We start from the raw sequence: 27,463 nt of genomic DNA on the forward strand, positions 1-27,463 counted from the left end.
CATGAATTACTAATTACTGTAACATGCAATGCTGTGCTGCACTAAAATATGTTACAATATGAACATACACAGATAATCAAAAAGATAACTAGGAACACTATGAAAGCTCTTTAAACCAATGTCCCCTTTTCCAGCAGCACGTAGTTTTACTCTTCCAAGATCTTTTATAAACTTCTTAATTCTAACAGTCCTCATAGCTTCCACGGCTGTTCCTTTGCTGAATAGAATACAAGGCACCCCTTGAGGGAAATAAAGACTAGAATTCAGTTTGGAAATAAAATGTTTGCTTAACATGTTAAAATTATTGAAAATTGGGGCCTCCCCGGTGGCACAGCGGTTAAGTGCTGGGTTGCGAAGCTGCCTGCAGCCTCTGCAGCGCCAGTTCGATCCCCGGCTGCTCCCCGGCCACCGGAGGAGAGTCCCACATGGCACACAGACCTCTCCTGCCGCCCACTGCTCCCCTCAGAGCAGTGTCCTTCGGTCCTTCTGCCTGCTCTGCTCCCTGCTCTGGCTCTGGTGAATTCTCTCACCCTCCCGCACTTCTGACGGTACCCAGTGCTTGTATAAATAAATAAATCTTAAAAAAAAAAAAAATCTAACCATTAGAGAAATTAAAAAAAAATTATTGAAAATTGGGGCCTCCCTGGTGGGGTAAAGGGTTAAGTCTCAGCACTATGAAGCTATGGGTAGCCACTGAAGCATGAGTTTGATCCCCAGCCAGGGAGCGGACCCACATAGCAAAGTAGACCTCTCCTTTCTCGCCTGCTGCTCCCCTCAGCAGTGTATTTCAGCCAGTCTGCCTGTTCTGCTCCCCACTCTGTCTCTGGTGAATCCTCTCAACACCCCCACGGCCCCCACACCTCTGGACTACACCCCAGCTCTTGTATGCATAAATAAATCTTTTTAAAATAAAATAAAATTATTGAAAATTGCTATTCATTTTAAGTTTTCTATAACTTTGTTTTTTCCCATGAATTCAACAAATATCAAGATACAATTTCATTCCAATCATGAAGTGTGTATACTTTGATTTCATTTTGTGTAAATTAAAAATAGTCATATAAAGATTTATAAAATTGACTATGCTTTTGCATTTGGTGTACTGTATACCTTTCTAAAGCAAATACATAGTCTATTTTTTGGAAAAAAATCAACAAATCTTTCTTTTCATAGCTAAGCTAAAAAACAATATCCTAGGTGACAAAGCACAAAGAATTTTATAAACAAAAAAAATTATGCTCCTCTTTGAACTGCCAGAAAATTATAAAACCAGAAATTAATGAAAAAACTCTATATTTAGTTAAATGTCAAACAAAAGATGCAGTGTTACAATAAAGGCAACTCAGCATTAAACTGTAAAAAAGTTTTTAATTTTCTGCTAGTCTTTCTTGCCAGAAGTTGCCACCAACATGGTAATCTATCACAAGACAGAGAAAATGATCAGATTTCTAAGGAAAGACCCAGCTGGAGATAATAACTATCAATAGTCAACGGCTGGTCACCAGTCACACTAACAAGCAAGCAACTTGATTTCATTGTTATTTTAAGGAACATGCCAACTCTGGCTAGATATTGTAAAAGGAACATTTTGAATGTAAACTCCAGTGGGAAAAGATTTTAATATTAGGGACAAAATTAATTATATTCCAAATAATAATCTTGCACTGATGCAAAAGAGAGAAAAGAATGTGGTTATTTATCACTTGCATATTTCCATAGCAACCAAAATCACTGCAATGCTGCTTTCTAGCCACAGAACAGGTATTTTTTGTTATAAGGAAGTACTCTTGAAAGTGATTGTTTTCTAATTATTAATCAATAATATTTATCTAATCCTTCCATAACACTGAATTTACTACATGGAGATCCTTAAGTGAGATAACAAAGGGGAAAAAAAGACTGATAAGACCAAGTCTCTTAAGAGATTAAAATACAGAAACAATTTTAACATAATATGAAAAGCAGTATACCAAATAATTTATCTATCAATATATATATATTAAAGATTTATTTATTCATGCATACAAGAACCAGGATACAGGCCAGATGTTCAGCAGGGTGAGAGGATTCACCAGAGACAGAGTGGGGAACAGAACAGGCAGAGAGATTGTAATACACTGCTGAGGGGAGCAGCAGGCGAGACAGGAGAGGTCTGCCATGCCATATGGGTATCTTCGCGGTGGGCCAGGATCGAACCCACACTGCAGAGACTGCGGACAGCTTCACAGTGCTGCACTCAACCGCCTGCACCACCAAGGAGGCCCTAATATAAATATATTTTTAATAAAAAAATAAAAATAAGTGAGTAAAAGCATGGAACATGAAAGAGCAGTCGTGTTAAGAATTAGTATGATTCTGGGCCTCCCCTCATGGCACAGCAGTTGAGCGCTGGGCTGTGAAGCTGACCGCAGCCTCTGCAGTGCATGTTCGATCCCTGGTCGCAGGGCGAGGGTCCCACATGGCGCAACAGAACTCTCCTGCCTCGCCCACTGCTCCCCTCAGCAGTGTACTTTGTCAGTCTGCCTGTTCTGTTCCCCGCTCTTACGCTGGTGAATTCTCTCACCCTCCCACGCTACTGACTGTACCCAGTGCTTGTATAAATAAATAAATAAATCTATTTTAAAAAATTAGTATGGTTCTCTTTAGAAGGAGGCAGAGTGCTGATCAAGAAAAATGAAGGGAGATGAGATTAGAAAGAAAAGTCACTCTTCTTTCTAATGTAAAACCTCAGATGGAAATCACATTTTTCAATTTTATATATTTTTTTACATCATTCTTCATTTTTGTACAATGTTTGCTTTCTCCTCTCTGTTGTAGTCCCCATGACATTTCCACCACCCACTCCCCATGCACCATCACCATAGTCCCTTGTGCTCTTCCCACACCTGTTTTGATCCCTCTTCCTCCTCCTCCCCTGCAGAATATCTCTGATTTATAGGTTGCCTGTGATTTTGGGAAATCACCTTTTTTTAAACTTCGTCTTATCATTTACCTTCATTTCCTGAGAACCTGAATTCTTCACAATATTTTCTTTCCTGTATTGAAGTCACTGTATATGTGACTTACTGGTCACACAACATAGCCGTGAACTTCTCATGGGCACGGCCCACATCTGATTCATCTTTACGTCCTTCTCAAAAATCCTTGAACACAGGCACCAAATAAGCATGTCCAAAATAAATGCATGCATCATGTATGAATATGTGGCCACGTCATTTCATTTTCTGGGACTTGGGTACTCATCGATCCACGAATTGACAAATTTTTTCTATAAAGGGCCAGGAAGTGAGTATTTCAGGCTTTGAAGGCCATCTATCTCTGTCACAGCTACACAACTCTACCATCGTTACAGAGCAAAAGCAGCCACAGGCAACATGTAGAGGAACCTGCAGGCCTGTTCCAGTGACACCTATTTACAAAATCAGGGGACAGGCTATACTGGGTCGATCAAGCCCACAGACTTTAGAAACTCATCTGCACCAACAAAGATGTAAAACACTGTATTAAAAAAGTACCTCTAAGTGTAAGCAAACATTCATATCGTTTTCTAGCATAATGACAAAACCTCAGTCAAAATTTCAAAGTAGGGCCTCCCCTGGTGGTGCAGCGGTTGAGTGCTGGGCCGTGAAGCTGCCTGCAGCCTCTGCATCGCAGGTTCGATCCCCGGCCGGCGAGGGTCCCACATGGTGCGACAGACCTCTCCTGCTGTGCCCGCTGCGCCCCTCGGCAGTGTTTTTCGGTCATTCTGCCTGTTCTGCTCTCCGCTTTGGTGAATTCTCTCACCCTCCCGCGCTTCTGACTGTACCCAGTGCTTGTATAAATAAAAATTTTTAACAAAATTTTCAAAATAGACAATAATCAAAAGAAATATAAGCAAGAAAATGTGGATACAATGCACACAACCTGGTGGATCTGCATCCATTAAGTGGGGCCTTCCACCCATTCCACAATTAGCCATTGGGCAGGTCTTAAGTCACCTCTTTAGATCTTAGTTTAATCTCTAGATCTTATAGCTCATTCTAAGGTAGAACTCTAGAATCTTAAGAATTACTCCACACTGTATTTATGGATGTTAAGTGGAAATTTCATCTACAAAATTATTTTGAAGTCATGAAAGAACAAAATACAAATATGCTACAGATACAAAGGATAATGACAGAGTAATAAATTAAGATAATTTAATACCAGGGATAACTTATCTAATAAACAAAAAATTCACAAACTATTCAAAATCATATTTTAGAGAAGGGGAGAGTGGGGAGTAAAGCAGGGGGAGAGCGCAAAGGACTGTAGTGGAGGATTATGGGTGCTCTGGTGGTGGGTGTGGTGTGGTGACACACATCTAAAATGTGAACTGATACCTCCAAGTCTGACAGTGTTGTAACACTACATCAGTAAAGCATCACCTCAATTAAGAAAATTTTAATCATATTTTAGTACCTAAATTTTAATCATTTTAGTATTTAGATTTAGTACCTAAAATCTCTACAATGTAGTTGTAAATACACCTGGAAAATCAGTTGAGTAGTAAACAGGTTAATTTGCCTAACCAGCATGGGGAAATGAAGAGGATACGCAGATGATTTTTACAAACCTTTTTCTAAAACACAGGGGTTGGTAAGATTTGATCTTGAATGCCACATTATGTAGTGAAAGGGGGAAAAAATAGAACCTTACTCTGGCTTTAAATTCCATGCTTCACAGTGAAATATTTAATGAATGAGTTAATCATTCATTTGGTATAATGGTGATTCTGTAACGTTCCCAATTCTACTCAAGACTTAGATTATAGGATAAAAGCTCTTCCCTCTCCACAAATTATTTTTAAAAAATTATTGGGCCAATTACAATCCTATAATTCAACACTACTCACATTTACAAAAGTCACACCAGCATATGGCTTTCTGAAAGGGAAGTTAACAGTTCCTGGTACGTTACAAACTTACCAAACACTTGGCAAATTCTTTGTTTTCTGAAAGGAATCCATAACCTGGATGGACCTTAGAAATGAAAACAAAAAGCACTTTCAATTTTATTATACGGCAAAACCTTGAAAAGCAATACATAAAGTGGGTTAATGCACATTGTTTGTGCTGATCAGCTCTAACACACATTCCTGCGCACAGACTCGAATTCCAAGACACTGCCTATTTGCTCTCCACCACCTTCCTCCAGCTGTCATCAGCTCATCCTCCCACCCACCCTTTCCCCCACCCACATAGGCTGTTCAACACAGCTCAAACATTTACATTTTCTGAGGCTAACTTTGGCCACAAGTTTGGAGAATTTTGTAACAGTTGGGGGGTGGGGGGGGATGCAAAAGATTTTGTTAAAGGAAACCTTTGCCAAGAGGGATGAAAAATTCTAAAATTCCCCTTTCTTCACCATTCCAGGCACTGCAACTTTCCCAAACCCCAGCTTCTAGAAGCTTCTAGCTTCTAACATTTCATTCCTAAGGTCACTGCTATGGCTGCTCAGCCACTATCCAATGAGCAGTTTCTGTCAAATCTAATTAAACTGAAGGTTCGGCTTTACTTTTTCTTTGTATTCTGAATATTATCAGTATTTTTTTCTTCTAGTATCTACCCTTCAAATCCTCCTCCCCAAACTCAGTCATTCACAAACAAAGTGTGCTATGCCCTCTCACAGGTCTCTGTTGCTACAAGCTAAATTCTACCATCCTGGTCTTGTCCAGCAATTTCTTGACTCAACCACACTGATTAAACATAAATTCAGCCACTCTCTTATCAGTCAGCATTGAGGAGCTTTTTAATAAGCAGTCAGTCTGCTCCAAGGAAAGCCAAATTTCTGAGGGAGTCAATATCATCCTCTCCAAGTTATTACATACCCAAGATTTCTCAAGGCTGAGCTGAGCTTTATGAGTATGGTACACCATAAGTTAACCTCCTGCATCACAGAAGAGTTTCAAGTCACCAATTTCATTTTACATAAACATTCAACTGAAGAGTTGTGTTCTGACAAGCCACAGTTAAAAGGTTAACAGAGTTGTAACTTCATTAACTCTGCTAATAAACTGTAAACATCTATAATATGGGTTCATGAATTCACTTTTTTATTTAAACATGCATCTTACTAAAACATTTCTTTCAAAAGGACTGTGAGCACTAATTGAAGCACTCCAGGCTAATTGCTGGTGCTGGCTGCCTCCATCCAATTTTAGAGATAACTCTGCATAGTTTTTAACATTAGATGTAATTAGTTCTCTGATATATATAAAAAAAAGACCCACAACAATGACAAAACACTATTCCTGATGTCAGAAACCAGTGTTTTCCTGGGATTCTACTCCATTCAAACGGAATTGGGGGTGGGGAGAAACACTGCTCTCTCCTCGATCTTCTCCTGACATTATCACACTGAAATAATTACCAATTGCATCACAGAAGATAACAGTTTTGTTATGTAAATAGATGTATATATATTTTAAATGATTAAAATAGAATGTAAGTCGGGGACTTCGGGATTCTGTTTATAACACAGATTTCTTTTAATGCTCCTATTACACTGAAAGGGTTAATACTCAAAACTAATTGGGATTTCTTTTTTTTTTTTTCCCCCAGCAAATTTGGAAATGAACTGAAACTGCTCCCTGGTGTGAAAGCTGAATCCAACAGCCACCTGCAGGATCAGACCAACACTGCCAGATGCTGCAAAGCCTTTGATTTCCAGTAGCGAATTCGGCCACATTTAACTCATGTGCCATGAACTAACTGCAACAGCATTTTCAATCATTCTTTCTTATTTTTTTTTTTAAATACAAACTCTGGCTTTCTGCTCGCTACATATGAAGCAGCTGCAGCAGATAGGTTCATTCAGACTCACAGCTTGGGCCCTGGTTTGCTTAATGGCTTCCATGATGGCATCCATGTTGAGGTAGCTTTTACTGGTGGGAGCTGGGCCAACACAGACAGCCTCGTCCGCCATTTTCACGTGAACCTGAAGAGACAAATCTCTGCATTAACAGATGCTCCAGCAAAAAGAACTACCATCTCCTGCAAATCCCCACAAAACTGCACAACTGAGGTTTTACATAACATTTATAGAAGCTTGTTTCTCTTGAATGTGCACTAAAAATAGCAATGTAACAATTAAGTACAGGGACTATATTAACCATGATTTCATGTATAGCCTATTCCACTATCTAACCAAATAATTTCCTACCAATTTGATTAAGTAAAATCGGTCAACAACCTCAGCTTCCTATTTGGTTCTTCTAGATACCTAAATCTTATATCAAAAACTACCCTGTTACATGTAGCCAGGAGAGCCCAATATTTTAATAACAAGCACTCATGCTCAGTTCTAAGCAAGCGCCCCAGGAAGTGGGGATAATTAGAGGGAGTGAATGAAGGGATGCAGTGAGTGTCCCTGCACAGCATCAGGTCAGCACCAGGCACAAATTAAAGCCCAGAACTAAAGAGTTTAGTATCTCTACACATGAACCAGAAAATCTTGAAAATCATTTAAATACGCTCACACATTTGATCCTCGTCCATTTTACTTCTATTCCTAAAAGATCTGATGCGTGCATTAAGTTCTAAATCTACTCAAAACTCAGGTATAGATGACTACTCACTCTACAATGATTTAAATATATTCTTGCTTAATAAGGCTAGGCATTCAATATCAAAGAGAATAAGTTGTTTAGTTCTAAAAGAAATCTATTCTTTTGAAATGAAGAAGGGGTCCATGTATTTTTGAAATGGCTTTCCCATTTAAGGAAATCCTAATTTAAATTTATTTTCTACAAGGCAGACATGAAAACTGGGGTACATGTGTGTGTATACATGCAATAAATATGACCCCCTCAAAAAAAAGTCCAAGGTAGCAAATATTTTTGAGTATTGCTAAGTTATATTCTCAAGCTGCAAAGTAATTTTTAAACACTGTTTTATTTACTTTTATTTATTTATTTCCATATTTTTAACTGAGGTAACATTGGGGTACCCCCATTAAGTAACACCGCCACAGTGCACCCACCATCAGCTCACCCATACTCCACCACCACAGACCATTCTGCGCCCCCCAAGTACTTTGTTTTAAATGAGATCTACCAAAAAAAAAAAGTTAAGAAAGCAGTCACTTAGAAAGCTCAGCTTTCTCTTTATCAATTCAATGAATATTTTCCAGTTGAGTAAAACTTTGTGTTTTGAAAAGTAAAAGATATCTGCACAAGGGATTTACTGGTCAATATCTTAATATAAAATGCTCAGGTACACACTCTGTAATTACACTAATAATGCCCACTGCAAGCATTGCAGCCCAGCTCACAGAGACCTAAATGTCCCATGTCCCAGGCAAGGCTTTCTTGTGGCTCCCTGCCTTGCTACTTCCCAACCTCAAATAGCTCCTCTTTGGAAATGCAAATGGCCAACAGGCATATGAAAAAATGTTCAACATCACTTGTCATCAGGGAAATGCAAATCAAAACTACCATGAGATACCATCTTACACCAGTGAGAATGGCACATATTAAAAAAACTAGCAACAACAAATGTTGGCGAGGGTGTGGAGAAAAAGGAACTCTTCTGCACTGTTGGTGGGAGTGCAAACTGGTCCAACCACTGTGGAAAGCTGTATGGAGATTTCTGGACCTACTAAACATAGAGCTTCCATATGATCCAGCAATTGCACTCCTAGGTATTTACCCAAAGGACACAGAAACATCAATTCCAAAGAACACCTGCACCCCTATGTTTATAGCAGCACTGTTTACAATAGCTAAGCTTTGGAAACAACCCAAATGCCCAAAAATAGATGACTGGATCAAGAAGATGTGGTACATATATACCATGGAATATTACTCAGCATTCAAAAAAGATAAACACATGCAATTTGCAGCAACATGGATGGCGCTGGAAGGGATCATGCTCAGCGAAATAAGCCAAAAAGAAAAAGAAAAATACCGGATGGTCTCACTCATAGCAGGAATCTAGAAAACTTAAATAAGGGACCAGGAAAATGAATAACTATAAGAAAGTGAAAATCAAAATCAACAAAAAACTATGAACCAGAGACACTTTTAGGGGGGCGGGGGTGGGAGGGGAGGGATTGGGGTCAGAATGGGGGGGCTGCAATTGTATGGGGAATATAACAATAAAATTTATTAAAAAAAAAAAAAAAATTTGACACCTTGTTCCTAAATCGTAACTGCTTTTTGGAACATAGTTCTTAATAGAATTGTGTTCCCACACATGAAAGGTCAGTGAAATCAACAAATTCTTGACTCTTACTGCTTCACTTATCTGCATTGCACCTCATAATCTATAGGACTCAAGAGAATACTTATGACTTGGACAATGTGTTCATCAAGTCTGAAGTGGCTTACTGTAAAGATTTTCTATCTTCTATTAAAGTTAAAAATGCCAAAGAATAACTCACAAAAAAAAAAAAAAAAAAAAATAGCTCCTCTTTGCCCCCTCCTCCACGCTTCTGCCCATTTCCACTCCATCACTAACAATTTTGTTGTTGTGCTGTTGTAACTGTGATTGGTTTTTTTTTCCTATAAAAAATTGAATCCTTAATCTTTTCAAGACAATGCATCAGCCAGGTTCAGCCACATTCTCTCTGCATGTTTATTTCCCTCACTTACTACCTATCATGAAAGATGCCCTTGAAGTCTCCCTGCTACCACTGGTCTTTCCCAAGCACTCAGCTTCAGATGAATCCACTTTAATCTGGACTGTGAAAGCACTTGGTACATATTCTGGCCTCCAACTGCAACCTCCCCAGCAGTTGCATTTAGAGGGCTTTATAGATTATATGGTACAATTGATACATTTCCCCTCCACCAGACCACAAGGTTCTAGAAGGCAGAAACTGTGCCTTAATTTTTTTTTCCTTTAACCACCCCCCCAGCACACTGTTTTGCTGACTCATAAAAATGCCTGGATGGGGCCTCCCTGGTGGTGCAGGCAGTTGAGCGCTGCACTGTGAAGCTGTCCTCAGCCTCTGCAGCTCACGTTTAATCCCGGCCAGCTGGCGAGAATCCCACATGGCACAGCAGACCTCTTGCCCACTGCTCCCCTCAGCAGTGTATTTCAGTCAGTCTGCCTGTTCTGTTCCCCGCTCTGTCTCTGATGAATCCTCTCTCCCTCCCGCGCATCTGGCCTGTACCCCAGTTCTTGTATAAATAAATCTTAAAAAAAAAAGCCTGGATGGCAAATTATTTAATAACCCTCATTTGTTGAATCATTGCTTTCAAGGTACAAGTCTAACTAAACCCAAGTTAAATCTTTTCCAATCTTTGCCAAATAATATGGCCACTGAAGGTTGAACAGGGAAAGAAACTAAAGGGATATACCAACACATACATATGTGTATAGCTATATGTCCAGAATTTCTATAATCAAGATGCATCAAAAAGTAAAAAGAGAATCCCAACAGTAAGTCCTCACTGAGAATCCAGCTCAGAGCCTAACATTTCAGTAGATGACTCATGTTGTTCAAAATAAACATTCAAATCAATTATACATCAAGAGCAGTCAAAACTGCTTATGCACTTTCCAAAGAAAAGCAAGACATGTACTGTTTCTAAAGGACTGATTGGTTTCTTTCGTTTCTCAAAAATAAACCTTACTTGGGCATAGAAGGATATATCAGAGCTCAACAAACCCACCATCCAGTAACAGCAAAAAATGTTGAGCCAAGCCATTTGAAAACCAAAAATTCTCTGCTTCCTTAGTCCCAAGGAGAGAGAACTATCCTGAGGATAGTTCAAAACAGCCCTGAAATTCAGTTTCACTTTTTTTGTTTACTGTTGTTCTGAAGGCATGATGTGCTTTCTTAGGCTCAATGATACAAAGCAAACAGTATTCAAGCAATGCAGAGACTTCTGAAGGATGACTTAGCATTGCCCACAATGACCGGATGCATTTATGCTTCAAGTATTTTAACATCTTGAAAAGTACAAATTCCTTTTTTATATAGTTCAGTAGTAAAAAGAAAACAGATCATGGAAACTTTAATTTGAGGTAATCAACTGACTAGAGCTGACTATAAGTTTCAAAAGAAAAATAAAAAATTGTATGCACTAGAAGTAAAACATTCAGTCTTCATAAATTTCTCCAATAGGAAAATTTTCAATGAAGGTCTTTATTTTTTTTTTTAAATTCTGGTCTTGAGCTAGAGGATAACTTTTTTTTTTTTTTAAAGATTTGTTTATTTATACAAGAACCGGGTACAGGCCAGATGCGCGCAAGGGTGAGAGGATTCACCAGAGACAGAGTGGGGAACAGAACAGGCAGACTGACGAAATACACTGCTGAGGGGAGCAGCAGGTGAGACAGGAGAGGTCTGCCGCGCCATGTGGGTTGCTCTGCGGCCAGCAGGAATCGATCCGGCACTGCAGAGGTGCGGACAGCTTCACAGCGCTGCGCTCAACTGCCTGTGCCACCAGGGAGGCCCTCAATCAAGGTTTTTAAAGAGGATTATTGGTTTTCTCCTCAAGCGTTTGGTTTTATATTTTGAAATTTTTGTCCTTTAAATGGAGAAGAAATACTTGAATCTATTCTTTTCCAAGCAATGATCCAGCAGAACAAAGGGTGTGTTTTTCAACTTACAGGACTAAAAAAAAAATCTTATTGACTTTTTTCAAATGAATGCAAATGTTTGTAGGTAAGTAGATAGGTTGGTAGGTAGGCAGATAAATTTATTCAAAATTATGCCTGAATTTAAAACTTCAGTTAATGGGAAATTTCATATTAGCCCACGAGAGGCCTAAGATATGCTAAAAAGGTACTACTGTATTTGATCGCTGTCCTATCAAACAGATTGTCCCTCAGTGTTAAAAAGTAGACTAGAGCAGATGAGTGAAAGCTTTTAAATGCCTTCCAAACTAGTGCAGACTGGAAAGAGATGGAGGACAAGCAGCTCTGAAGACTTTCATGCTGGGAGACTGTTTTGAAGCCTATCGCTCAATAAGATCTACAGTCATGTGGGGACTATTTATCATGACTTTGAATACCTACTTTTTACCCTGTGATATTCTTCACTGTGAACAAAACACTGGCTACACCCACCAGGACATAATACAGAAGAGATGTATTCCCTGTCTAAGAGCAATCCTCACAGAATCTTCCATCTCCACCAAATCTAACCACATTCTCTGCCACTACCAACAAGGGAAAATGACCCTTCAAGGCTGAAAAGTGATGAAAGGAAAGTTAATTGCATCAACTCAACCTTAATTTGAAGTACAAAAAAAAAAATTTCCAAACCATCAAATAAAATCCTCTTTTCTTAAAAGGCACATATCACCAAAGAAAGCCTTCTATTTCATACAGTGTCTAAAGAGACATACAAATGTCAGTAGACTACCAGCACAATCCAGAAAGACAATTTGATCCCTGTCAATAATCTTTTAAGTCGTGAAAATTACATTCACTTTTATTCCATGACTCACTTACAATTACTTTTAATGGTAGAATTAGTGACTTTACTCTATTTTTCCTGTTATAATTAATGTAAATTTTCAAATTAAAATTACAGGGGAAAAAGAAGTAGGATGATGCTGATTGCCGAACATCAAACCCATCGTCTACCCTCCTGCTTTGCTATTACAACCCTCTATGCCAAACTTAGAAACTACCCTCAACAGTTACAGATCCAAAGTGAGTTTGCCAAGAACCCACCAGCAGTCCCATGACAGGTCCAGTCACCAGAAACAGAACTGAAAGCTGAGAAGTGCTTCTTTGGGGGCTTCATCTAAAGACTATGAAAACCACATTCAGAAAAACCAATAAAGGGTCTCAGGACTGAGACCAAGAAGATCTCTGACCTACTACTTTTCTTGGCATTGAAGCACAACGTAAGTGGAAGAGTCTGCATGGGGGAAAGACCTCTCTCTGTGATCAGGGGAGATCCAGCTGCCTGCTGAGGTGAAGCAAAGCCCATTTCCTGGGGGACTGCCTCCTACAGGGAAAGGGGTCCACTCTGCCAGGCTCTGGGGGAGCAACATGAGCTCAAAACCCAAGCGTGCATAACTTCCCTTGAGTTTGCCAGCTGTGCAGAAGCACAGGGCACAAATTCTAGCCTATAGGAAGGCTCATTTCATCTCAGGGACTTTAGGATAAATTCATTCTTTCCTGTTTAGAAGTAGATTTGCAACAGAACGGACTGTAAAGGCAGCAGTAAAAAGGTCCCCAACCTGGCAGCAGCAACAAGGGAGGGAAAAATAACAACAAATGGTTTAATACAGAGCTACAAGTTACTTGTCATTTATTTCAAAATCTACTTTTCTCCAAATCCACTATCTGATGGGCTCAGGAAAGACCAGCTGTCGACATGCTTCCTCTGTGTAGACTCTAAGGAAGAGCAACATCTGGACAACAAAGCAGGCAAAGTAGAAAAGATCCAGAGAAAAAAAAAGAATCTGTCCCAGTGAAACAAAAACTATATATAATAAAAATATCAGGAAAATGATCTGAGTTTTACTTTCAAAACCAAAGTGATCACAACATTTTCCCTAAAAACATTTGCTCCCAGCAGTGATAGTGAAGACAAAGATAAACAGCTGGGACTACATCAAATTAAAGAGCTTCTGCACAGCAAAAGAGACAATAACAAAAACAAAGAGAAACCCCATCGGCTGGGAGAACATTTTTGCACACAACACTAATGATAAAGGACTGATCACAAAAATCTACAAAGAGCTGATGAAACTCGACAAAAACAAAGAAAATAATCCGGTCAAAAAATGGGCAGAAAAGCTAAAAAGAAACTTCTCTGAAGAAGAAATGCAAATGGCCAACAGGCATATGAAAAAATGTTCAACATCACTTGTCATCAGGGAAATGCAAATCATAACTACCATGAGATACCATCTTACACCAGTGAGAATGGCACATATTAAAAAAACTAGCAACAACAAATGTTGGCAAGGTTGTAGAGAAAAAGGAACTCTCCTGCACTGCTGGTGGGAGTGCAAACTGGTCCAACCACTATGGAGAGCTGTGTGGAGATTTCTTGACATAGAGCTTCCATATGATCCAGCAATTCCACTCCTAGGTATTTACCCAAATGACACAGAAACAGTAATTCCAAAGGGCACCTGCACCCCTATGTTTATAGCAGCACTGTTTACAATAGCTAAGCTTTGGAAACAACCCAAATGCCCAAAAATAGATGACTGGATCAAGAAGATGTGGTACATATACACCACGGAATATTACTCAGCAATCAAAAAAGATAAACACATGCCATTTGCAGCAACATGGATGGAGCTAGAAGGGATCATGCTCAGCGAATTAAGTCAGAAAGAAAAAGAAAAGTACCAGATGGTCTCACTCATAGCAGGAATTTCGAAAACTTAAATAAGGGACCAGGAAAAAGACTAATCAATACAAAGTAAAAATCAAAATTAACAAGCAACTATAAACCAGAGACACACTAGGGGCGGGGGGCGGGAGGGCGGGGAAAGGAAGGACTAGAGTCAAAATAAGGGGGGGGTGCAATCGTATGGGGAATATAACCAAAATGAAAATGCATACATTGTGCAAAGATGAAAAAAGATGTAAGAATTATATAAAATATTTAAATTTAAAAAAAAGAAAAAAAAACATTTGCTCTTAATTCCATTTATATAGCCTTGGTCTCTGCTTTCTACGCTCATCTAATTCAACTACTCTGTGCTGCTGTCATCATATCCCTTCACTATTAAAGAAACCCTGAATGCTTCCATCTCCCTTCCCTGACTCATTCCAATATTTATCACATGTGATCTGATATGGTTTGGAAAAAAGAGAAGATAAATCAGTTCCCTCCTCTCTAGGAGTTCGATACAATACAAAGGATAGCAGGCTATACCGATTGCAACTAAAAGGAATAAATAAGAATGTGAGCAAGTTGTTCATATAGAAAATGGTTTCAGGTCTCCCTGGTGGCACAAGGGGTTGAGCGCAGCGCTGTGAAGCTGTTCACAGCCTCTGCAGCACGAGTTTGATCCCTGGCCAGGGAGCTACCCACATGGCACAGCAGACCTCTCCTGATTCGCCCACTGCTCCCCTCAGCAGTGTGTTTCAGTCAATCTGCCTGTTCTGTTCCCCACTCTGTCTCTGGTGAATCCTCTCACCCACCACATCTCTGGCCTGTACCCCAGCTGTTGTATGCATAAATAAATAAATCTTTTTAGAAAAATGGTTTCAAAAAGAATTGGGTGGAGTTTAAAACTGGATTTCTAATAACTGGAGAAAAGAAAGATGGAAACTACCAGCAAAGAACACAATGTAAATCACCGGCATGCCGGAGGCCTGTGAAATCGAGGGGAATAAGGAAGTGCTGACAAGAGAAGCCAGTGAAGAGAATGACAATCTGGAAGGAACCAGCTTAAAAGGAATCTTGAATGTAAGGAGTTTGGGCTTTGACAAGGAAGTCAGAGGTTCTTGATGCATATCTCCTACAAAAATAAAAGGATGTTCATATGAACAAATGTTTGCTAGAGGTTGCGCATTTGGGCCACTGCAAGCAGGAGCTGGAAACACGCTCTCTTCCCCCACCAACTGCATGCTATGCCCAACAAGCCGCTGTCAGCAATGAAACGTCTCTTCTCTTTTCCTCTAATGTTACCTATTTAAGCTTTTCCTGTAATGTAGGGTATAGCGCAAACTACACAGCACACAAACACCCATGCGATTGTATCAAATGCCTTCTCACATTTGTTTTTAAGTGATGAAGAAAATCCATTTGCCATTCAAATTTTGGGGCAAATGGAGTAGCATGCTTCCCAGCTACTGTCCAGCTAACTAGATGGAGCAATGAAACTGGAACAGAAGATATGAATCAACTATTCACCAACTCTGAAAAGCAAACAGCAGCAAAAGGTGGAAGAACAGAATTCAAGTTACAGTAAATCACTGGTGAGTTTTAGCATTTTCCTTTCCTCCCTGAACCCTCTGTCAGGCCAACAACACCTGATACCCAGAGCAAACTCTGAGCAGCAAACAGAACTCCAGGAAATAGAATATATTTCTGAGTCAAGAAACACAAAAGGAAGCCTTTAACACTTAGAATACCACAAAAACCTCCCCTGTTGTTTGGGTTTTTTTTTAATTCCATACCTTTATGCCCCAGTCCTCACATAATTCCATAGCTATAGCAACAGTGGCAGAAATGGGACCTTCCAGGAACCAAACAATGAAAGAAGTAACATTCTTTTCCAATCAATGAAACTGTGGTCCCAAAAGGGTGGGTAAGTTCCCATTGTTTTTTCCTTTGTGACATAAGAAGAAATACATATTTGGTCTCTGATCCTGGTTCCTGACACCTTTGTAATTTCCTGATAGATAGAGGTGCTAGGAGCAGCTTTTGTTCTAATATTTGGTCTTTGGCCTCAGTTCCTGACATAAGAGCTCTAATACCCTTGGAATCTCCAGGAGTGATAAGAATGTCTTTTTGTGTGCTAATGAGGTGGCTGGTGGCCCCTAGATAGCTTCAAGATGGGGGCTGGTCACCAGAAAGATCAAGACATGATTATAGAGGGTTTCAGCCCATTCTCTGACCTCATGGGAGGGGAGGAACTGCAGACTAAGTCAATCCCCAATAGTCAATGATTCAATCAACCACCCCACTTAATGATTCCTCTATAAAAACTCTAACCAGTAGACCTTCTGGGTTGGTGAACACATCCAGATGCCAGGACGATGGCACACCCTAACTCCGCGAGACAGAAGCTCCTATCAACAGATCCTTCCAGACCTTGCCCTATGTACCTCTTCATTTGGCCACATATTTTTAATATATATACTTACGTATGTTTACATAAAATGAAATGACAGCAATTACACAAGGGATGAGAGGGGAAAATTTGAATTATTTTATTGTAAGGTACTCACTACCTGTGAAGAGATACCACATTATTTGAAATTGCTGGACTTGGATTCATTATAAGTGTACTTTATTATAAGTGGCCACTCTAGACAACCACTAGAAAATGAAGTATAACTGAAATATTTAGAAAGGAGAGAAAAATGGAGACGTAAAATGCTCAATTAAAACCACAAAAGGCAGAAAAGGAGTGAATGACAAAGACAGGAACACAGAACAAGGGCAACAAATAGAAAACAAGCAAATATGATTGATATTAATCCAAATATACCAATAATCATTTGAATGTCAACAGTTTAAATGTACCAATTAAAACAGAAATTGTCAGAGTGAATCAAAAGATATGACCCACCCATTGTTGGCTCTGTTGTCTACCATTAACCACTTTAAATACAAAGATACATATAGATTAAAAGCAAAATAAGCCAGAAAGAAAAAGAAAAATACCGGATGGTCTCACTCATAGTAGTTTAGAAAACCTAAATAAGGGGCCAGGAAAAAGAATAACTATAATAAAGAAAAAATCAAAATCAACAAGCAACTATAAACCAGAGACACACTACGAAGCGGGGCGGGGGGGGGGGCACGGGGAGAGGAGGGACTGGGGTCAAAATAAGGGAGTGCAATTGCATGGGTAATATAACCAGGATGAAAATGCATACATTGTGTAAAAATGAAAAATGATGTAAGAAATATATTTGAAAAAAGTAAATGAAAGGAGAAAGATATACCATATTAATGCCAATCAAAATAAAGAATAGCTGTACTAATTGACAGAGCAAGGAAAGTTATTAGAGATAAAGAAAGCCATTATATAACGATAAAGACAATTCTAACAGAAGACATAATCTGTAATGTGTATGTGCCTAACAACAAAGCCATCAAACTACATTAGGCAAAGATTAGCAGAGAAGGGCCTCCCTGGTGCCTTAGAGGTTAAGTCTCAGCGCTATCACACTGTCACCTCTGTGGCCTGAGTTCAATCCCCAGCCAGGGAGCTAACCCACATGGCACAGCAGACCTCTCCCATCTCCGGCCCGCTACCCCTTAGCAGTGTACTTCAGTCAGTCCGCCTGTTCTGCTCCTCACTCTGTCCCTGGTGAATCCTCTCACTGTCCCCCACCCCTGTACCTCTGGCCTACACCCCAATTCTACACAACAATAAAAGTTTCATCAGGGAAAATAGTATGGATATGGGCCTCCCTGGTGGTGTAAGGGGTTAAGTGCCGCACTATGAAGCAATCGGCAGCCTCTACAGCATGAGTTCGATCCCTGGCTGGCCAGAGAGAAACCCACATGGCAAAGCAGACCTCTCATGTCTCACCCGCTGTTCCCCTCAGCAGTGTATTTCAGTCAGTCTGCCTGTTCTGTTCCCCGCTTTGTCTCTGGTGAATCCTCTCACCCTCCACCCCCTGCATCTCTGGCCTATACCCCAGCTCTTGTATGCATGAATAAATAAAAATAATATTAAAAAAAGAAAAGAAAATGGTGTGGAGATGTCAAAAACAAAAAACAATAAAACCCAAACAGAGAAGCAAGGAGGAACAGGTCAATCTGCACTCACAGAAGGAGACTTAAACACTCATCCTCCAGGAATGGACAGATCCAGCAGGCAGAATATCGGTAAGGACAGAGTTAAACTCAACAACACATCAAACAATATAATTAACATCTATGAGCTACTTCATTCAACAACAATAGAACACACATTCTTCCCAAACTTACATGAAACATTCACAAGAGAGATCACAGTGGGCATTAAAAGACACCTTAACAAATTTAAAGAATAGAAATCATACAATTGTCTGATCTCAGTGCACGATAAAATTAATTGGAAAGCAGTAAGAGAAAATCCCAAAATACATGGAGATTAAAAAACACACTTCTAAATAACAGGGGGTCAAAGCAGAACTCACAAGAGAAATTTCAAAATAGTTTGAACTAAATTAAAACTGAAAAATTGTGGGATACAGTGAAAACAATGGCTAGAGAGAAATTTATAACATCAAATGCATATATATTAGAAAAATTGAAAGATCTAACACCAATAATCTAAGTTTCTACCCAAGGAACCACAAAAAGAACAAAGTAAATTAAAAGTAAGCATATGAAAAGCATGAATCAGAAATCAATTACATTGAAAATAGGAAATCGCTAGAGAAAGTCTGTGAAATCAAAAGCTGATTCCTTGAAAAGATCAATAAAATTGATATACCTCAAGCAAGGAGAAAAAAAGAGAGGGAAGGGCCTCCCTGATGGCACAAGGGGTTAAGCACAGCACTGTGAAGCTATCCGCAGCCTCTCTCTGCAGAACGAGTTCGATCCCGAGCTGGCCAGGGAGCTACCCACATGGCACAGCAGACCTCTCCTGTCTCACCTGCTGCTCCCCTCAGCAATGTATTTCAGCGAATCTGCCTGTTCTGTTCCCCACTCTGTCTCTGGTGAATCCTCTCACCCCCCCCCCACACCTCTGGCTTGTACCTCAGTTTTTGCATGCATAAATAAATCTTTTTTAAAAAAAAAGAGGGAAGGAACACAAATTACTATTATGAGAAATGCAAGAGAGGACATCACCATAGATCACATAGGATCTATATAGGAAAATTATAAAACTCTGATGTGAAGAATAAATGGATATTCCATGTCCATGGATAAGATGGACATGGAAATTTATAAATTTGACACAATCAAAATCGTAGCAAGTTGTTTTCTCTAAACAATTTATTCTAAAATTTATTAGAGACAGAAGATCCACAATAACCAATATAATATTGAAGGAGAAGAACAAAGTAAAAGGACTGACACTACTCAATGTCAAGTTGAGTAAGAAAATAAGAATAAGAAAATACATCATCAATGGAACAGAACTGAGGCACCAGAAGTAAACCCCCATAAATACAATCAACTGATCTTTGACAAAGGAGCAAAGACAATGTAACGGAAAGCAAAGAAAGCCTTTTTAATAAGTGACAAGATTTGTGTAGCAATAGCAACTCTCATTCATTATTTCTGGAAATGCAAAATGGTACAGCCACTTTGAAAGAAAGACTGGCAGTGTCTTACAAAACTAACATTATACTCCTTGGTATTTATCCAAAGGAAGTGAAAACAAGTCCACATAGAAACCTGCACTCAGGTATTACAGCAGTTTTATTCATATTCACAATTGCCAAAACTCGGAGGCAACCAAGATGTTCTTCAGTAGGTGAATGAATAAACTGGTACATCCAGACAATGGAATATTATTCAGTGCTTAAAAGAAATGAGTTAGCAAGCCATGAAAATACATGGAGGAACCTTAAATACAAGTCACTAAGTAAAAGAAACCACGCTAGAAAGAGTACATACTGTATGATTCCAATTATGTCACATCCTGGAAAAGGCAAAATTAAGGAAACAGTAAAAAGAGGAGTGTTTGTCAGTGTGTGGGGGTGAGGAGGTGGGAAAAGCTGAACAGGCAGAGCACAGAGGATTGTTAGGGAAGTGAAAATACTCTGGATACTATGATGCTGGACATGGGTCATTACACATTTACTGAAAACAATAGAATGCACAACACCAAGTGTGAACCCGAACATAAACCATGGTCTTTAGGTTATTATGATGTGTCAATGTAGGTTCATCAGCTGAACACACCACTCTGATAGGGGATGCTGGCAGTAGGGGATATTGTACATGTATGGATACAGGAGGGATATGGGAAATCTCTGGACCTATCTCTTAATTTTGCTGTGAACCTAAAACTGCTCCTAAAAAACAGATTTAGGAAAAACAATAAAGTCCAAAATATATGGGGACACATTCCTTATTGAGAGGAAAAATTATAAGCAACTCCTCACAAATGTTTGTTTAGATTTGAAACTGCTCTACCTTGTGTAGAGCATCCCAGTTGAATGTCATCAGTGTCACTTAGGGACCTATAAGATTTAATTGGAATAGTTCACTTAAGATACTTTGCTATATTTAATTATAAATTCCCTTTTACTGAAATACCTAATATCCATTTGGGGAGTATATTATGGACTTGAAAACTAAACTAACATGATTGTTTATAAAATAAGACTTTTAAAATACTATTTACAAGTAGTTTATATGGACTTAACAGTCTCACATACAGAAAGACGAGGTTCCCGCCCTATGTCCCAAGATACAAATTCTCCAGTGGGCAAGCCATGTCTCACTCCCAGCATCTAGACAATGCTCCATAACACATAGTGAGTAACTGTATGACTGATGGTAACAGGTATATATCTGAGGTATTTGAGCTGCAGTCTCTCTTCCTTAATTGCTCCAACTCAGATGAAGACATCAGCTAAAAATTCATTATTGCCATCCTCTTTCTTTTTTTTTTTTAAGGATTTATTTAATTTATTTATTTATACAAGCACTGGGTACAGTCAGAAGCGTGGGAAGGTGAGAGAATTCACCAGAGCCAGAGCGAGGAGCAGAACAGGCAGAAGGACCGAAGTACACTGCTGAGGGGAGCAGCCGCGCGGCAGGAGAGGTCTGTGCGCCATGTGGGACCCTCCTCTGGTGGCCGGGGAGCAGCCGGGGATCGAACCGGCACTGCAGAGGCTGCGGGCAGCTTTGCAACCCAGCGCTCAACCGCTGCGCCACTGGGGAGGCCCGCCATCCTCTTTCTTGAGACAGTCTTATATCTTCCTGAAGATACCTGCTTGAGGTCTTCCTTGTTAACCTAGAGATGTAAGTCTCAGTGCTATTACTGCTGTGGCCAGCCTGAGTTCGATCCCAGCCAGGGAGCTGACCCACATGGCCCAGCAGACCTCTCTTGTCTCCCGCTACTCCCCTCAGCAGTGTTCTTCAGTAGATCCACCTGTTCTGCCACCCACTCTGTCTCTGGTGAATCCTCTCACCTCCTGCACCTCTGACCTATACCCCAATTCTTCCATGTAAAAAAAAATAAAATAAACCTGCTTGTCTCTTCCCTCTACTACTCCAACTACAGTTGCTATTGTGACCACTGAGAGGCAGCAAGTAGCTAAAGCAGCTAGCCTAACCGGGGTCAATGCAGTGGCTGGACTATTCACCATCACCATGACCTGGCCCTGCAAGCAGGAGCCCAATAAGCAGAGCAGCGCTCACAGGCAGATTAGGTCCTTGGAACTAATTAGGCAACTCTGACTATTAGGTGCCTTATAACTAATCCTATAGCAAACAAGTCAGGAACCAAGCAATAACTGCCCTGCCGCAGGGCCCTAAGTGCCATGAGAGCAGAAATTATGTCACTGCTAGACACTATCCTCATCCTAGGGGGAAGCACTGCATCTGGCCCACCAGAGGCACTAACAAACACCCAGACTTCAAAGTAATAAATTACGCTTTTTTTTCTTAAAGATTTATTTATGTATGCATACAAGAGCTGGGGTGCAGGCCAGAGGTGTGGGGGGTGAGAGGATTCACCAGAGACAGAGTGGGGAACAGAACAGGCAGACTGACCGAAATACACTGCTGGGAAGCAGAGGGGAGACAGGAGAGGTCCGCTGTGCCATGTGGGTCAGCTCCCTGGTCCGGGATAGAGCTCCTGCTGTAGTGGCTGCTGAAACTTTGACAGTGCTGAGACTTAACCCCTTGAGACAGTCTTATATCTTCCTGAAGATACCTGCGCTTAAGGGCTTCCCTGGTAACCTAGGGATTAAGTATCAGCGCTATTACTTCGCTAAAGAGATAGCTAACGCCCTAAACTTCGCTTTCTTTGGAAGAAGGGGATTTTTCCATACACTGAACATGGGAAGCCACAATGGAAAAGCGCAACTTCCACTGATGTGATCTCTGGCTCCATGTTAGCTCAACAATCTTTGACAGCTATTTTATATCTAGAAGCTCCAGCTTTCTGAACTTAAAATGATCACAAAATAGTTCCCTTACACAGTTATTCTGACTTCTAATATACTATAGATACTCAACAAGTTATAGTTATTACTTAGGACGCCCTATCGCTGTAACCTTTCCCGCCACTAAAAGGCCTGAGTAAGGCTACAACAGACAATAAGTCACGACCTCATAAATACTACAATGTCAAGAATAATTATAATGGTAATCTGTGTTTTCAAATCTCTTAATTAATGTATGTTTTTCCAGGGAGACTACAGAGCTTCTAACTCTTCATAAACAGATGCTTAAAGAAAAATAAATCCATAGTTAGGTTCTTTTCCATAATACCAGGCACTAATTACATGTTAGCACATAATGCTCCTCTTCAAACTATGCTTCAATTCACCAGAAATTTTAAAATAAAGAGCTATACTCTCAATATTTCACTGCATTCTCTTAATTAAAATTTTAGTATTAAGGGACAAAGTTCTTATTTCTAACCAGTCTTGAGACGCTCTTCTCCATTTATACAGGAAAGTATTTACTTTCCATAGATCAAAAGCAGTTGGAATGTTTGTTAAAGCTAAGCAGCAAGGTGCACAAACACATTTGAATAAAATTCATATATGAAGACACTGATAGCAATCCGTTTTTCCTGTCGAAATGCAATTTTTGCCTTGCTGTTAAATAAAGTCACAGTCCTTCCTGGCTGCAATGATTGCTTTACCTTTAGCTCCAGGGGCTCAAACTACCAGTCTTTTAAGAAGCTTTGACGGGTTTCGACAATTTAACCTGCTGGGCTCACAGCACCCAAGGGAGGGTCTTGGTTGCAAAGTTTTATTTCTAATGCAGCTGACCACTAATACTGACTTCATAGATAATGGATTTCAACAACCACCACCCACAGGTTAACACTTTGAACAGTACCCATAATATTGCTTTAATTAAGTTAATACATGAAGGTCACAGTTTGGTAGAGAGCTTTATTAAATTTGGTTCTGCTTACAATAATAAAAAAAAAAAGAAACTGTGTGTTCATCTGTAGAGTAACTCTATAAATTTGCCTATAGCTATAATCCGGTTTGCTCAAGGATTTATGTTGCATTTCAATTTATTTTTTAAAGGAATTCAATTTATTAGTTCCATTTCCCCCAAATATGTACATTTCTAGCATTTCTAACTGATAGTTTCATGACAGATGGCTCTAACCATGCTGGGCACAGAATGGGTCTACCTGGCACAAAGAGACCACCCACTAGAGCAAAGATGATTTCCACCACCACCACACCCACCCCCCGATTTTGGAGCATTTTGATGGTGGAAATGATTACTTCTTTGATTTGTCTACAATTTCATGTGTGAAATATTAATGTCTTTCTGAAACACTGGAATTATTTTTTCATTTTGAAAAAATAAAGATAAAAATAGTGGTTCTAAGTCCAAACCCTTTATGTAATAGAAAATAAGTCAGGGTATTTACAACAAAAATATACAAAAGGGCAAAGCAAACAAATTTTTAAGTGAATTTGAAATTAAAGGTTCACTCTCAAGTGTTTAAAAAATGAAATACTGTGCCCTAATACACTAATCACAGTCAGGGGGTTGACATTTATCCATTTTCATATGTATTAGGTAATCTGAGGTTATTTTATTGAACAGCAAAAATGGAGGCTGAATTTATACATACTGAATTCAGCAATAATTGTATTTTTTAAATACACAACCTGACAGGCACTATGGTAGATAATAATGAATCAGCATGGGAGCCATTTAATATACTTCTTGATTAACTCATTGCCTGTCCAGTTCGCACAGACATGCTTACATGTCATAATCGTCATAATTCCCATCATCCCCACTGCTAACACTCAAGCTCCTTGATTAGTGCACAACTCCCAGACGAGCCATTGCTAATGCTAAATAATTCTCTTCAGCCTCCTGCTACTATTCTGCAGGATCTCCAATTAAATATAATGTCCCTGATGAGCCATATTAATGTGAACAAATTCCTACCAGGAATCCTATCCTATTCCATTTTATCCAAAAATATAGAGAAAGTAATTTAGCCAAGCCAAAGATAATCAAGACATTTTAAATTGATAGTATAATGTTTTTGCAAAATACATTTGCAAAGACAATAAAAGCCAAAGAGAGAAGAAAAAGTCCAAACCTCTTAAATGTTTTCTTTTCCCCATTAGTTCTTCACTATAAAATACAGTGTGTTCAATTGGCATAGGTAGATATGTTGTAACCTTAATCCAAAATGGTTACTGAAAGCTAAGTTTTATGAGACCAGTGAGCAATGGCAAGTTAAAGCCAACATACCGTTAAAAAAACACTTTAATTACCTAATTACCAGAACTCCAAGATTCAAAGTCACATTAATGAAACCAGTTTCTTTCTTTCCATTAAATGTATTTCAGTAACTATCTGAGACATTGTCATGGGCCTTAACGTTGCCGGTAAGGAAACTTCTTGGGGAACAGTGACAACTACAAGTATTTTTTGCAAGAATGAATTATGAATCCTATAAAATCATAACTCATAATTCCAATGACTAACCATGGTCCTGACCTAATTAAGAGTAACTGGGAAACAAGGACCACAACGGTCATCATCATGAAATAGTCTAGGCTGATGAAAAGCAATTTAAGAAAATGTTATTTAAATACACCAGCTCTACTATACACAAATATACAATAAGTTGCCTGATTTTTCAGTTAACACCTCAAAAAAATTTTACAAATCTGACTCAACTCATTTCATCCTATCTGAAGAACAGTGGTTATATTAACTACAAGTTCATGAACAGATTTTGTTAATATTTAAGATCTTGAACTCTTTTCCAAATAGAAAAAGACTGAAAACTATCCTAAAAGTAATCACATAAATGAGACTTTTACTTACAAATTGCTTTCATCTCTGAGTACATCTGGAAGGAAACTGAGGCTATTCTAACAAAGATATCAGGTGATAAATATACATAAATATATATATGAGATGTAAAATAAAGACATTTGAACAACCCCATAAAATTTTGATAAGCTTTTCCCTAAGGTCTTTTATACCTTAACCTACATTAATGTATTCCATCTCCATTTACCTGATCATTACCCTCCAGTTTGTTCAGCTGGAACCAACATCCACTAATTACATAGACATTGCGAAGTCCTATTTGTCCTCAGTACCTCCCCAGACAGCAGGGTAATATTATCAAGGGTAGGCATGCTAAGTGATGATTCCCCTCACCTTACTGTCAATCACCCCAGATTGCTCACAGGAAGGCCCTCTCAATCTCATTACTGAATCCTAAGGCTAAGACTACAATACTCGCCAGGAAACATACTTCAAACAGCAGGCTGCCTGGTCAAGATGTGAGTAACAATGACTACATCCCCAATTTTAGGTTTTGGTTTTCAGGCAGTAAATATCAGGTATCTGTTATTTAAATCCAATGTAACTGAACACAGACAAAGCAATGAAAGTTCAGTAAATTCGGTTTCACGGTCTAGATAGGACATATAGGTGAAAGTTGAAAAATAGGCAAAAATTTAAGCACACAATCATTTAATCCCATTAAAAAGCCAAGTATGGGCCTCCCTGGTGGCGCAGTGGTTGAGCGCTGGTTTGAGAGGCTGCCTGCAGCCTCTGCAGTGCCAGTTCGATCCCCAGCCACCGGCGAGGGTCCCACCAAAAAAAAAAAAAGCCAAATATAACAATATTTTGCTATTTCCTATGAAAAGAACACTAACTAGTCTTTTTATTTGAAAGCAAAATCATAAAAATGACAAGTTATCTAAAAGTTAACTTTTAAGCAGCACAAGAACAATTACTAAATTTTCAAATTCTTTGTTCTCATTATTCACCAAACTAAAAAAAAAAAAACAGGACCCAATTTCCCATTTAGAAAATCCTAATCACTGAAGCCCTTAAACACTTCTCATTCCTTATATATCTTAACTTTTCTGGGAAAATCATGCTAGATTAGAGGCATAAAACCCTAAATCTCACCTCTCTGGTCTTCTAAATCAATATAATCCTCTTCAACAAACAAAATCTCCCATATCAGCCCTCTGCCTATAATCTAATAATTTATTCCACAAACTTGTCCCTTGTGGCTCCAAAATTTTATGAAATATTTCTAATTATTTCCATTTTAGAAGACATTATAGTATCTTTTAAGATAATCTCCTCTTCAGTTTTCCTAGATTACTGCTGCATATTTACTCCTCTGTGAATTCCCCCCCAATTATATTTATTAGGATTCAACAGAAAAATGTAGGTTAATTTTAGAAATAACTAGCATTCCACAATATTCAAAATTCCTATACAAAAATAAGACCCCCAGATAAGACTTAAACATTTCATTTTGAATTCATATCAAAGTATTTTATCTTCTTCTTGCTTCTATGAGGTTATATTTTTTAGTTGGTGTTTTCTATTTTATTCACATATATTGGGAAACTATAGATTTCTTTATAATTTTATACCAACTATAACAGATTTCTTAAACTGTTACTAAAGAATTATTTGGTTGCCTATATGCAAAGAGAAATTCAATACAAACTTTTTTTTTTTTTTAGGAAGATTTTCTTCTGTTCTCTTTTTTTTTTTTTTTTTTTTTAAAGATTTATTTTTATTTTTTATTTATTTATACAAGCACTGGGTACAGTCAGAAGCGCGGGAGGGTGAGAGAATTCACCAGAGCCAGAGCGGGGAGCAGAGCAGGCAGAAGGACCGAAGTACACTGCTGAGGGGAGCAGCGGGCGGCAGGAGAGGTCTGCGCGCC

General features: G+C 39.0%; 1 protein-coding gene across 3 annotated transcripts in view; it reads right to left on the reverse strand.

Moving 5' to 3' along the window:
• PCCA (propionyl-CoA carboxylase subunit alpha) overlaps nucleotides 1–27,463 on the reverse strand; it is a 299,717-nt gene that overhangs the window by 243,947 nt on the left and 28,307 nt on the right. For all 3 annotated transcript variants that reach the window (XM_037528749.2, XM_054701346.1, XM_054701347.1), the window contains 2 exons: nucleotides 6,844–6,957; nucleotides 4,947–5,000 (listed from right to left, as the gene is read on the reverse strand). In XM_037528749.2, the coding sequence (XP_037384646.1) occupies nucleotides 4,947–5,000; nucleotides 6,844–6,957 (168 nt within the window). The remainder of the gene's footprint in view (nucleotides 1–4,946; nucleotides 5,001–6,843; nucleotides 6,958–27,463) is intronic.

Source organism: Talpa occidentalis, unplaced genomic scaffold, assembly GCF_014898055.3.
Source record: "Talpa occidentalis isolate TD23 unplaced genomic scaffold, MPIMG_talOcc4v2.1 talOcc4.5, whole genome shotgun sequence".
Classification (NCBI taxonomy): Eukaryota; Metazoa; Chordata; class Mammalia; order Eulipotyphla; family Talpidae; genus Talpa; species Talpa occidentalis.